The sequence below is a fragment of the Heteronotia binoei genome, chromosome 12 (genome assembly GCF_032191835.1).
Source record: "Heteronotia binoei isolate CCM8104 ecotype False Entrance Well chromosome 12, APGP_CSIRO_Hbin_v1, whole genome shotgun sequence".
In the NCBI taxonomy this organism is placed as follows: domain Eukaryota; kingdom Metazoa; phylum Chordata; class Lepidosauria; order Squamata; family Gekkonidae; genus Heteronotia; species Heteronotia binoei.
Window position 1 is genome coordinate 59,811,449 of NC_083234.1, and position 14,443 is coordinate 59,825,891.

The 14,443-nt window shown below is 39.0% G+C and overlaps 1 protein-coding gene across 1 annotated transcript in view; it reads left to right on the forward strand.

The window, feature by feature from the left end:
• RALGPS1 (Ral GEF with PH domain and SH3 binding motif 1) overlaps window positions 1-14,443 on the forward strand; it is a 311,729-nt gene that overhangs the window by 214,616 nt on the left and 82,670 nt on the right. Inside the window, exons 11-12 of the mRNA XM_060251609.1 lie at window positions 9,449-9,586; window positions 10,562-10,655. Coding sequence (XP_060107592.1) covers window positions 9,449-9,586; window positions 10,562-10,655 — 232 coding nt within the window. The remainder of the gene's footprint in view (window positions 1-9,448; window positions 9,587-10,561; window positions 10,656-14,443) is intronic.

Here is a 14,443-nt window from a genome sequence, read left to right on the forward strand (position 1 = left end):
TATATATATATATATATATATATATATATATATATATATTTCCAAATATTTAGCATCTCTGTCAAGATTCCATTTCTTACTTCCATAAGCTAATTCATGGCTATAGATGGCAGTCCAAAGATTTTGTTGGATGCTAACAAACTTATGAAAACATTTCATCTGCCGGGGGAGGGCGGGATCATTTTTCCAGATGGTGTTGTTACATTTTTTTTTAAAAAAAATGGAAATTAAAGATATTGTGTTATATTTAGTTGAGCAAAGTTTTCCAAAAAAAGTCTCCCATGCTTTTATTTTCCATACAGTCTTTTGTATGTTTATTATCAGCGATCCTTGCAAACCTTACCAATTTTGCTAAATGTAGATTTTTCTTACTCTTTGACTTATGGGACATTTAATGATGGCTTCTGTCTCCTATAAGGAAATGAAATTTACCTTTGAGTATTGCAACTGCTGTTCCTGTTCTTTTAGTTATTGGAATCAATTGAGAAAGATCTATGTGATAAAACCACACAAATCCAATTTGGGAGCCAACTGTCTTTATTTCTGAAATTGTAGAGTGTTCTTTCCAAGGCAGGACAAGAAAACATGGAAAATGTATTTTTAATCATAAATGCATTATCTCTCTCTCAAAAAAATGGAAAAATGGAAAGTTCAATATGTTACAAGTTATTTTCCAAACAACAGAATTTACTTTTCTTGTGTTGTGCCATGGGTGAAGTCATAAAGGACTCAGAAAAATAATATTTTCCTTCAGTTGGTTATATCAACAACTAATTTTACCAGTGTGCATGGAAGGTGTTAGGCAAAGGCCCAGCCTTCATGTTTCCAATGTGGCTTGCCAGCAAGACCTGTTGTCACAAGTGTCACTTCCTCCTCTTTCATCTTTATGATGGCAACAGTTCACATGGGCAAGACCTCTGAAATAGTCAGATTTGGCCCAAAGGATGCCAGTTGCAGACTCCTAAGTCATATGTGTTTCAGATACGATTTATAGAACTTTGTTGAATACCTACATCTGGCTTTCACACATTGTAACACTCAGTGCAATTACTACAATTTCCTAATCTTCTCCATCCTTTTTTCTTCTTGCACCATTTGTTCTGCATATGTTCCTTAAAGATTCCATCTAGCACCCAAACTTCTCACACTCTAGACTATAGCACTCAGAATATTTTATTTGTTTGTTTAAACATTGATACACTTGTATAGTGTCCTTTGAAGATGTTAGCAATATCACTCTTCTGGGCAAAAAGGTATAGTCAGACGGAGGGAGGGGGTCATAGCTCAGAGGAGATGATACTGGGATTTAGTGGATCAGTGGTCTGAATTTATCACAAAAACAGGGAGACGAGTGTACTGCAGGTTCATATTTCAGTCCAAAAATTGCTTCTTAAATGTTTAATTTTCTTTGAACTTCCTCCTACAACCTTTTTATTGAGATTCTTCAGTCTTTACTCTTCTTCAGCTCTGTGTCTTTGGTTGTATTTTTATTACTGGGCTCTGATAGAACCAGAAACATCGATATCTGTCTGAGACTTTGTCTTTCTGTAATTACAGACTGTCCTTTTGGAGCAGGAGGTGCCAGCTGAGAATTCCCTCTCCAAGAACATTAAATTATTATATATTTTAATTCTCATTCTGTGGTTACTTTTTGGCTGAAAAGTAGGGTAAAAATATCATAAATAAGTGATACCAGTCATAAGCCCACTGAATGTAACAACAAAAAAAGAAAGATAAATAGAATTTAGGAGTAATTGGATATGAGATAAATGATGGCAAGCGCATGCTGATTCTTTAACTTACGGGCATTGAGGTTTATAATGTTCTAGAATGGAGCAGAAAGTCTTTTTGTATTGGTTGCTTCATAGTGTTGTTTTTTTTTAAATTATTTCAAGTCTGTAGAGGAGGGGAAGGTTGGTCACTTCTGGGGGACTGCAGGGAAACTGTGTATAAACCTGCCATGTGGAAGTCCCATTGCTGCTGTGCTGTACTGGTACCCATGGAGCATTAGAGCTTCTCAGCTCCCTGTTCTCTGCTTGTGATGAAGATTCTGTACAACTTTTGGATGACCTTCCTGTTCAGCTAATTCCACAATGTATCTGAGACGCCCACTATATGCTTTGTGTTCAGTGATGTTATGTGGCTGATTATCCAGCAGTGGGTGAATCTTTCCTCTTAGCCAAGATCCTGTGCATGTTCCTCTTTGTTTATATATAGCATATAGTGATGTTATGTGGCTGATTATCCAGCAGTGGGTGAATCTTTCCAAGATCTGACAAGATCAAGCTTGCCAAGGCCATCCAAATCAGGGCAGCTTAAGGTTACAGGACTTCAAATGTGTCACTGGGACTTTCATGAAGGGAGCAGCTGTAAGGCTGAGCAGTATCAATTTGTATTGGCTACGGACATCGTCATAAACAAAACAAAGAAATTTGCAGTGTGAGGGTCCTATAGGGATATAGAGATCGGTCTCCATAGTGTATGTTAAGGCCATGAAGTTCTGTGATTCCAGAGCCACCACTTTTGACATTAGCGTTTCCATTCTGAAACACTTTTTCAGCAAGAACTTGTGCAGCCATTTTAGTTCCAAGACTGAGCAGATATTCTTCTTTTGGAATACTAAGAAAAAAATTGAAGAGATCTCAGAGCAGCACCTCTGGTCTTTTGGGACAGGTCCAACAGACATCCTTTGTGGCAGGTTGATCTCTGACCATCTAAAGTGTGGGAAGATCATTTTTCTTGGATATTCTTGGACATTGACATTGGCCAAGGCCAAAACATGACTCTTAGTAATAAAAGTAGCCATTGCAGAATAGCATACTCACATGAACCAGACCTAAAGGCCTCCTGAAAAAAGTTTTATGCCCATCAGCAAGACCATGCAGGACTTTCTGGTATTTAGAGAGGGGAATTCCAGAGACGGGCCCAACAGCTGGTTCAGATATCTCAAAATTAGATGCAGTCATCATCTAAATAACATAGTGCTGTGAATCTACTTTAACCTTTTACATATTACTAAATATTTTTTCCCAGGAAGAATACTAATGACCAGGGCTATTTAGCAGCTGTAATGACACTTCATCAATATTGGTTTTAAGCTTTCTGAAAGTTTCCTTTGACAGCAGCTGCCTCTGCATGTGCACCAATCCTCTAGTTCAGATACATGGTTGTCAGTATATTATGTTCCATAAGGAGCATTTTAACTTTGAAAGCCAAGTGTGTTAAATGAAAATGTTTAACTTTAAATTAGTTGGAAACTATAATTATTTTAAACATATGTAGCGAAAGTAAGTAAAAGTAAGGTCAGTTTGAATGAGTTGCATGATATCTGCAAAATATGTGGAAAGGATAGCATGAAGAATTTTGGGGCCCTATAAATGACAGAATTTTACAACATTGTTTTACAGAACAAATGTCAAAATATGTAAGGATTTAATAAAGAATACCACACTCCAAAACTCAAAGCAGAGTTTAAGCTTTAAGGTTCTCCATAAAATAATACCATAATGGTTAATTGGTTACAACTCATGGCAAAACTTCAGAACCAGAAGTACACATCTCAACTTTAGATTATATAATATAGCCTGTTGTATAAAACTTTCCACCCCTAAAGTTTTGTTTTTATGGCAAATACAAAGCAGAAGGGGAGGGCAAGAGAGGAAACTGTATGGAACATTTTCTGGACAATTTGGAAAAGGTGGGATTTTGTGGTGCTTTGATGAAGCCACCAAAAGTTTAGTTCTTGTACCATTTGTTGGCTGAGATTTTGTTGGAGGCAGTTTTCAGAACTTTAGTAGCTGACTATAGTCATGGAAAACCAATAAAATGATTCAGAGCTAAGCCTGGACTTCCAACAAGTAACCTGAACTTCCTTTCTTTCTGCTTTGCTGGATGCTTTCTTCTTAATGATATAGCCTATTAATTTATCTTTAAAGATGCTTTATTGTTTGTTTCTTGGGATTATTTCTTCTTTTCATGTTCTTTTCTGGTGGAATTAGAGTTACTAACCTCCATGCAGAGCCTGGAGATTTCCCAGGGTTACAGCTGACCTCCAGATTACAGTTCCTCTGGAGAAATTGAAGTTTTGGAAGATGAACTCTGTGACATTATACCCTGTTGATGTGCTTTCCTACCCAGGGTTCCCTTCCAAATCTCCAGGAATTTCCTAAGCTGAAGTTGACAACCCTTGCTGGAATAGAAATGTCTGAGACCAGAAGATGAGCAACCATAAAAACACATTTATTGACCATAAACACCAATTTTCCTACTTTCATTTTTACTGCCAGGGAGTCAATATGACTCTCAGGCAATGTTGACAGACATACTCCTATACTATGATACCTAAAACCCTTTGTTAATAACAAACCTCTAGACATTCCACCAAGTTAATAGCATTTCATACATGTAGCTCTTTATCCTCCAGGATGGTATGGAGATTAGTTAGTATTGTCCAGATTCAAAAAACTAGGTGAACTAATGGAGTTTATTATTTTGTTTTGAACAGCCTCATCAGGAACTCCATTAAGTACTGCTTTTGAACTTCACCTTTTTCTGAAGTGGTATGCCATACAGCACAGGGACCTGTAACTGAAGACATAGAAGCCCCAAAATGTAGAACTACAGCCTGTATCACCAAGAACTGGACCTCTGATGATTATCTAGGGCTAGGTTTTCTGCCAAAAACACATAACCAAAAGCTTCTACAAAGCACTAATTATCCCCCTGAATGCCATGTGCATCACAAATGCAATAAGGATTCCTACATACTAGGGAAATAAGTTGCTTCTTGAAAATAAGGAGTATGTATGGTGGTGTTGATCCTTGCTTCTTCTGGTATTTGCCATATTTGAGGGCTAAACTATGTAGCACCTCAGGAAATAGGGCTGGGAGAATAACTCTTAGTTGTGGTAGACATACTTGTATGACTGGAGAATATACATGCCTGGGAAATTTGTACAACTGAAGATGCAGAAATGGGGCTCAGTTTGAAGCAGAGAAGTTCTTTGGATGAAATAGGTGTTCACTGCTCAGCAACGTGCCCAGCTCAGGGGCTGCCAGTTGGCTTTCACCATCAGGTGGAAAGGGAAGTCAAAATCATTTATTATGGTATTACACCAGCATGAACACTGTTGCAAACAGTTGTTCCAATGCCTTTAGAAACCATTGCTACTTTTCAGAAGATCTCCTGGCTATACTACAGACAGTGCCATAAGATAACAACAGACCTGTATTCTTGCTATGTACTAGTCACTTGGAACTGCTAAGAAAGTCAGCTGAGGCTTTGTTTTTCTAGAGTTAGATTGTAGAGTTGCCTTACCACTCAGTAGCTGTCATTTTGTCAAACAGCCAAATTAATATGTCTTGGTAAGCCTACTACATTAAAAGCACAGTGGTTCACAGGGAACTGCTAGAACATTAATATTGCAGTCCTAAGCAAAGTCCTTACCTGAATAGCACAGGCAAGCTAGATCTCATCAGATCTCAGAAGCTAATCAGTTGGCCCTAGCTAGTGTTTGTATGGGGGACCTACAAAGAATACCATAGTTGTGACACAGAGGCAGGCAATGACAAACTACCTCTGAAGGTCTCTTGCCTTGAAAACCCTATGGGATCCCCAGAAATAAGCTTTGAGTTGATGGCACTTTCCATCCCCAAGCAAAGTTATACTGGTCTAAGACCATTTACTTCAATTGACTTAAAAGGGTGCAACTCTGCTTAAAATTGCGGTGTTTAACTGTTTATGTTAATCTATTTTAGGCAAATTAGATTTGTGAACATTTATTCAGCACTGCAAATTATTTAACAGATACCTCTCATGATCAGACCCTCACATAAGTACTGCCTTAACCTCTTCTCTAGCTCACTCATGGCCTGATTTCTACTTTCCCTGACTTTATATATCATCTCCTGCAGACTCAGTTCCTATAGTTTTGTCCAGGGCTTTCTTTTGTAGAGCAAGCCCAGCAGGAACTCATTTGCGTATTAGGTTACACCCCATGACACCAGGCCAGCCGAAACTGTGTTCCTGCTCAAAAAAAGCCCTGGTTTTGTCCAGCCAACTTCTAACACCTTTTATATCTCCTCTCTTGTGTTCATCCTGGCTCTAAAATGGCATCAGTTTCTTCCAGGGCTTTTTTTGAGCAGGAACGCACAAAAACACAGTTCCAGCTGGCTTGGTGTCAGGGGGTGTGGCCTAATATGCAAATGAGGTCCTGCTGACTTTTTTCTACAAAAAAACCTCCTAGTTTCTTCCAGTGCTTACCCACTACACTCCCTGTACTTAACAGGACAATTGGGAAATGGTTGTCTCTCATACTTTCTTCCATAGTGTCTAGTCAAGAAAAGTGGACATATTATGGAACTTTTAATGCAAGAAGAATCTTTGCCTACACCTGCTTCTAGAAAATTGCAGGTGGAAGACAGAAGCTACAACAGAATTTTTCTTAAGGTGCATCTAAAGGCATGTTAAAACTTCTCCATCCAAGACTTCTCAATTTATTATAAGGTATAATGTAATAAATAATTTGAAGATTCCTAAGCAAAGCTCAAACCATAAGGATTCCTACCGCTCTTTACATTTGAATGAAGTCCTGAATGGTTTTGTGATGGATAACCCATCAGAGTTGTGCTCTGTTTTAGATGGAGTCCTCACAATCCAGCCTTGTAACATTAAAACATCATCAGGTTTATGTTTGCTACTGAAGTAGTTCAAACCTACTTCCGCCTTTATTCCTCCTTTTTTGCTAGATTATGAAAAACAAAAAGGCAGTTAGTTTCCATCAGCATTGTAAGTCTCGAGTAAGTTGCGTAGGTTCCTCCCACAGGGGAGTCAGAAGTGTAAGAGAAAAAAATATTTTTAATCAAGTTAGGTGGGTGCTGAAAAAATCTTGGCCAAATGAAAGTAAGGTTTTTAAAGTTTGCTTGGCCTAAAAAATAGACATTTCCACAAATACTGTGGAAAGCTCTCATGCTGTTTTTATGTGCTTTTTTACAATTTAGAACAGGGAAACAAAGATTTTTTTCCCCTTTTAACCTGAGAGGTCTACTCTTTGTTCTGTAGGTAGTAAGAAGGGTTATTACTGTTACCACCTGTGGAAGAAGGATTGTCATTTATAATTATTATGAACAATCTACATCCCAATCAATGCTACATATAGATGTTTGAACAAATTAAAAATAATTTTCTGTGCTCAGTCACCAATCATTTTCAAAATACTTTTGGAAAAGAATGTTTTTAAATTTCTCCTGGAATGAAAGTGAGTCTGACAATGCGTTGTAGTATACTCTCCATCAGCTTCCTGTTCAGTGACATGGGGGTGGAATTTGCTTACATCCCTGTTTTTGACAGCTGGCTCTTTGACATGTCTTTGAACATATGTGGCTTCATATCCATGCCCCTTGAACTATTGCAATTAAAACTGTAACAAAATGAAAGTACAGTACATCAGATTATTTTGCTTCCATGTATTGCCTAACCAAGCATTTGAGTCTTCGAGTGAAACACCATTACAGTTATACTGATGTTTATGTGTTGCTGATTATGATCTTGAACCCTTTCCTTGCTATTCTATTTCCTAGGTGAATTTATTTTTCCTTTGTACAATGTGTGTGTGGGGTGGAGATTTGAGGCCCTAATCTCTGTCTAAGAAACCCCATATCCATATCCTTAACAAGAACCTGGATTGTTCTGACTTTCAAATTTCAGGGTCTTGTATTTTGTGGATCTTTCTAATATGAGGCCTAAACATATTATGCTTAGTTGTGTGTAAACGTGTGTAAATTGAAGAAGAAGATGAAGAAGATATTGGATTTATATCCCGCCCTCCACTCCGAAGAGTCTCAGAGCAGCTCACAATCTCCTTTACCTTCCTCCTCCACAACAGACACCCTGTGAAGTGGGTGGGGCTGGAGAGGGCTCTCACAGCAGCTGCCCTTTCAAGGACAACCTCTGCCAGGACTATGGCTGACCCAAGGCCATGCTAGCAGGTGCAAGTGGAGGAGTGGGGAATCAGACCCAGTTCTCCCAGATAAGAGTCCACACACTTAACCACTACACCAAACTGGCTCTCTAAATGTGACTTGGCTTTTTCTGGGTCAATATATGTTCAACATTTGAGAATTACATGTTCACATTATGGCACAAACTGTACGAAACTTTTAAAAAGCAGAACCCTTAACCTCAGCATCAGCAGAATTACCAAGTATAAACTTGTGCATGTAGACACAAAGCAAGTAAAAATGAACTAGTCAGCATTTTCCTGTTACTCTTTTAGTTTCTTCTCTCAGTTCTATACTGATGAAAAAGGCAACAAGTGTGCATATAATCACATAGTGTACAATTCTGATTTTTATTCTTAAATTCAGTTTATTGACATGCTTCCTGGTCCTTTAATATTTTATTTATCCTTTGCAAGCTCTCACAAGAATACATAATCCCCAGCTTTCTATTTGTATTGATTCTGGCCTTTAGGTAACCTTTGCAGTAAAAATAGTAACATGCTTGATGTTCCTTTTCAAGTAAATAATCCATATATGACTACTACATTCTCTATAAAACCATGGCTTTTCTTGTAGAGTCATGAACTTAATAACTGTTTCTGCTAGCACAGAAGAAAGAAAAAGCCAGCCTCAGCATAAAAAAGCCAGCCTCATCATTAACAGTTGCATTTTGCATCAAGTAAAGATCTGCAAAGAATAAGATTTCTCAGAATGAGTGATTCTGAGAGAGGGTGCCAAGAATCAAACTGTGATGACAGAAAGCAGAATCCAATCAGGATTTGTTTTCTGGAGGTGATAGGCCATTGGGGGGGACAAGCAAACCTACCATCACTACTAATTCTTATTACTTTGCCAATCTCTTAACCATGGTTAAATGACTGGAGTAGAATTGGGCTTCATGAAGCTGCCTTATACTGAATCAGAACCTCGGTCCATCAAAGTCAGTATTGTCTACTCAGAAAACACAATACAATATTCCAGTAGAATAAATGATAGAAAATTATATTAATGCTCAGAATCCTGAGCCTGCCCACCTTTCAGTGAGTGAGAGAAGAAAGTGCTCTGTGCCAAGCAGGGAGCACTGTGGTGTTATTGATTAGAGTGTTGAACTAAGATTTGGGAGACCCACGTTTGAATCTCTACTCTAACATGGAACTTGCTGGGGGAGTTTGGGATAGTCAAACAATCTCAGCCTCAACTATCATACAGGGCTGTTGTGAGGATAAAATGGAAGAGAATAGAGCGCTTTGGGTCCCCACTGGGGTACAATTAAATAGATAAAGTAAAGATAACACTTTTTCCTTTATAACAACTGAACCTTAGTTTTGCTTTTTAATTAGATGGTTTTTAGTGGGTTGCTAGTGATTCCCGACTATTCTGTTTATCGTTCCTTAATGTGCTTGTAACTCTTTAAAGCATCTGCTTGAATCTTCTCCCCTTTTAATTGCAGGGATTTATCTATTGGATTTAATCTACATTGATTCAGCATATCCTGCTTCAGGCAGCATCATGGAGAATGAACAAAGATCCAATCAAATGAACAATATCCTCCGAATAATTGCTGATTTGCAAGTCTCCTGTAGCTATGGTTGGTAATTTTCCTTTTTACCAATATTACTTTAAATATAGTAAATTAAGAGCAGATGTCTGCCTCCTATGAAGAGGGGCCTTAGGGGCTAATGTAAACCAGAGAGTTCAACACTACTAAACAGTTGATCTTCCACTTTTGTAAGATTTCAGTTTTAATACCAAATTAGGCAAACAAATTTTATGTGTTTGTTTTGCTAGACCAATTTAAGTTTGAAGGCATTCTTGTATCCATTATATATGAGGTTTTTCTCCATCATGGTTTCAATTTTTATGGCCAAGGTCCATTTCAGATGTTCGGTAGCATTCTTTTGTGCTGCTTTGATTTCTAGAAATCCATTACCTTTTTCTGTATGTACTCTTTTCAATGTGTGTTTTAACTCCCTGCCTTTGTCATTGAAAACTTACCATATTAAAATAACTACAACCGAAAATTGTGCTATGGTGTTACAAGTATGTGCTACTGCTGCATCCCAGCACCATCCTCCTCCCCCAGCTATTCTTTGTTTTTCTTCTTCCTGACTGTTCCCTTCATTTTTCCTTGTAAATTCACACAGGAGAAATGTGCATCACAGCATCTTGTGTTTCATACCTAATGAGAACCTTATTGAATTCACATATATCTCATAAACTGCTTTTCAGCCCTTCTCCCACAGTTGGTAAACATGTGTGAAAAAATGGGCAATACTCTTTTATCAATTGATGGCCATGCAAATAGGCATATATAACATTTGCATTGGAACCTTCCCGTGATTTCCAGTGGATGGATGATTTCATCCTGATCATCATGCCTGTGCAGTGCTCAGTGAAATTAGATTCCGTGATTATTTATCTGCCCTTGATGGCAAAGATTTAGGTTACATTTCAGCACAGAGAGTGCAAAGAGAAAGTTGAAAACATGTGGAAGAAGCTAAGAAAGAGATGCTTTGCTTGACTATTCCCATACTTATATGTACTTTTTTTTTTTTTACTACAGATCACCTTATAACACTACCCCATGTGCAAAAATACTTAAAATCTGTTCGGTACATTGAAGAGCTTCAAAAATTTGTAGAAGATGACAACTACAAGTAAGTTCTATCCCTTCCTTTGCCCCAGCTGATTTCATGGAAAAGATGGTCCAACTGCAGACTTGAGTGAAAGCAGTCATTAAAAAAAATCCCTGGCAAGGAAATAAAGAGATATTTTAAAAATCAGAGTTAAACAGTAATGATATTGTCAGGAAGCTGAGTGAAACCCCAGATGGATCCTGTCTATAAGATTCAACCTTGTCGCCAAATGAGACATTTTCATAAAGGCTAAAAGTAAGAATCTGATATGCCTACTTGCATTTTTATTGGATTGGAAGAATACTTAAATGGAAGAACATGTCGTGTATGAAACTTGCATATTAGGAAGACCACTTTTTCCACTGTACTGTAGAGATTTAAATGAACCAGTCTTGTGAATGTCTCATCATGTGGTTTGTTTGTTAGCTAATATTCATCAAATTCAATGTTGTTCTCTCTGTGCAGTCTCACATGGATTTTGTGCACACATAGGCCTACCCCAAAAACTTCCGGAGCTCCTCAGCAGAGAGAGAAGGGAGCACTCCTCTTTCCTTCAGGTCTTTTTTGGCCACCTCAGAGAGAAGACATTTCCTCAAAGCATCTGTTGCCTACAAAACAAAAATTAAGTTATAATTAGTTATTCCCTCTCTTTAGAGAGCTCTACGTTTCTTCATCTTGAAGTTGGGTGCCTTTGTATTATTCCTAATAGCACAAAAGATGCCCTTCAAAAATGCACCCACTTTGTAGATAAGATGGCATGGCATAACAATCGTACATTGTGCCTTCTCAGCAAAGGACATAACACTATAAGGTGCTCTTTCTGTAAAAAGTTCACTCCTAAGACAAGAAGTGTTTAAGATGGTTTCAGAATGAAACAAGTGTGCACTTTATTTCTGTTATTACATTGCAATCAGAGCTGATGCATGGGAGTAGGCAGGGTAGGGAGCTGCCTAGGATGCCACCCCACCTGGGGGTGCCGCTGGGTGCCCCCCATGAGCTGGGCCCACGGCTTGCATCCCACGTGCCTTGCAAAGCGCGCTGGATGCAAGCGTCAGCTCCCCTCCCCCCGCCCCCGATCAGGCTTCCTGCAAGGTACGCTGGACACAAGCATCAGCTCCCATGCCCCATGAGCCAGGGCTTGTGTCCCACGCACTTTGCAAGGCGCTCTGGATGTAAGCATCCCCTCCCCCCACCCCTAATCAGACTTCCTGCAAATCAAGAAGTCTGAGCAAGGCTGGGGCTAGGGTCTCGCACGCTTTGCAAGGTGCGCTGGACGCCAGCATTGGCTTCCCCCGCCTGCTTGGTGATGTCACTTGATGACATCACTCTGGCATGATGTAAGAACAGTAAAAATCATTAAGAAGTGAGGGGAATGCTTTATGCTCTCAGAAGCTCCAGAATTTTTCTTGATTTGCCTGCGATTGAGCAGTACCTATGCATGACAGCACAGAGAACCAATCAATGAACATTTCTTACCGATAAGGACAATCCTATTCTTTCCTTTAAAAAAAAATAAAGATTGCTCTGAGAGTGTATGCTGATGATTGGGATTGTGTGATGAACTATTAAAAAAAACTAAGATTGCCCATATTTTAGAAGCATGGTGTGACAGAATGCACTTGTACGGAAGAGGATGTGAGATGGTGATAGGCCTTTTGTGGCTTCAAACTATAACCAGCTCTGCCTCATAATCTCTTCTTCCAGTTGTAGAACAGGACAAGGCCACACAGAATGCTATGGCAACAGTAATGAATCATGATTTGTGTGGATCTACACAGAAGTAGGGGAAATGGTCACAGTAATTCACCACAGAGTAGGAGTTAGGTTGCACCTTTAAGATCAACAAAGTTTTATTCAGAATGTAAGCTTTTGTATGCATGCATACTTCTTCAGACGAGGGGATAGGGTACAGTGGGCTGAAATACATGTAGTCGGTCAGTTAAGAGTGTAAACTGATACAAAGTTAGGATCAAATGGTGAAATAGTGCAATAAATTGGAAGACCATTAATCGTGATAGCAATAAAAGGTAATAAAAGTTGCCTGTTAATTGCTGTTGCTGCAAGTCTAGGTAAAACAAAAGGACGTATTTCCTAGTGATGTTCTTGTCCATCTAATTTACTTTTTAACATCATTCGGTACATTATAAACATCATTCTAGTTTGCCATTAGAAAAAAAGAATACATAAAATGAAAATGGGTTAAGTATATGTAATGAGATAAACAGCCAATATCCCTTCTTTGAGTATGTCAATACAAAAAAATTATTCTGATACACCACATTAACTGCAGAATTCACCAACATTCTGGTAATGTGTTATAGCTATGAATGCTTCATGTCTAGATGCAGGGCTTTTTTAAAAGCAGGAACTCCTTTGCATATCAGGCCATGCACCTCTAATGTAGCCAATCCTGCAAGACCTTACAGGACTCTTAGTACAGGGCCTACTGTAAGCTCCAGTAAGACTGTCTACATCAAGGGGGTGTGGCCTAATATGCAAAGGAGTTCATGCTACAAAAAAAAATCCCTGTCTAGATGGTAGGAAAGAATGCTGTTTTGGGTTTATTTATTAATATGTTTATACCCCACCTTTCTTCATGATCCAACATAGCTTACAATAATTGATTTATCTATCTATCTATCTATCTATCTATCTATCTATCTATCTATCTATCTATCTATCTATCTATCTATCAATCAGATTTATATCCCGCCCTCCCCCAACAGGCTCAGGATGGCTAACAACAGTTTAAAAACATTATCAGTTTACAAACATATTAAAATTAGATCTATAAAAACATTTCCATATATATTAAAAATCTGAGATTGCAAGCTTCTGTTTCCCATTATATTAATTCAGTGAGATTGTCGATGCGGAAGGTAATAGCCACCTCCCCCTAACCATTAAAGGCAAGTTTGAAAAGTTCAGTCTTACAGGCCCTGTGGAACTGTGGCAGGTCCCGTAGGGCCCTGATGTTTTCGGGGAGGGCATTCCATAACGTGGGGGCTGTTACTGAGAATGCTCTGGCTCTAGTGCTGGTCAATCGAGCTTCTCTCAGTCCGGGGATCTTGAGGAGATTTTGAGACCCTGAACGTAGTGCTCTCTGGGTACGTATGGGGAAAGGCGGTCCCAAAGGTAGACAGGTCCCAGACCATATTTGACAAAATTCCAGTTAAAATCAGAATAGAATAACAAATCCCATATTTCTACTTAATTCCCCTTAGGGAGGGCAGAAGAGTTGGGCAACAAGTTGAGTCAGAGCCACAGATGTCAGTTAGGAAAGACACTCCCCACTTGAGAATCACTCATACAAGAGTAATGGTCTTCTTCCCTGTTGAGCTTACCTCAAGCTTACACACACACACACATTCAAGAACATTAACTTCTCTTTTGAGTGTTCAGGGTTTCCTCTCTCTCCCTAGTTAGGAAAGGGATAGGGTTGGTTCTGATGGCCTCATTCTTGCTTTCAGTATGCAGGAAAAGGCATTGAGCTGTCATTAAGCTTTCTTTAATTACTTCCTGGTGGGGATGAGCATGAACCTACTAGCCGCCTATAGCTATTCAGTTATAGCCCAGAAGTTCTAAAGAGATTCTGTTTTGTCTTGCATCTGACGAAAGCACCCATATTACAATCTCAAAGCTGAGCAGCTCAAAATGGTAAATTTATAAGCATGTAGGGTTGGCAGTCCTCAAGTGGAAGTGATGGATCCCTTGATTTCACGAGCTTTTGCCTACCACCAGCCAGCTGGCCAGTGGGGGTAAGCTCCGCCCCCAACAACCCAACCCCACACAACATCCCTAATGTGATG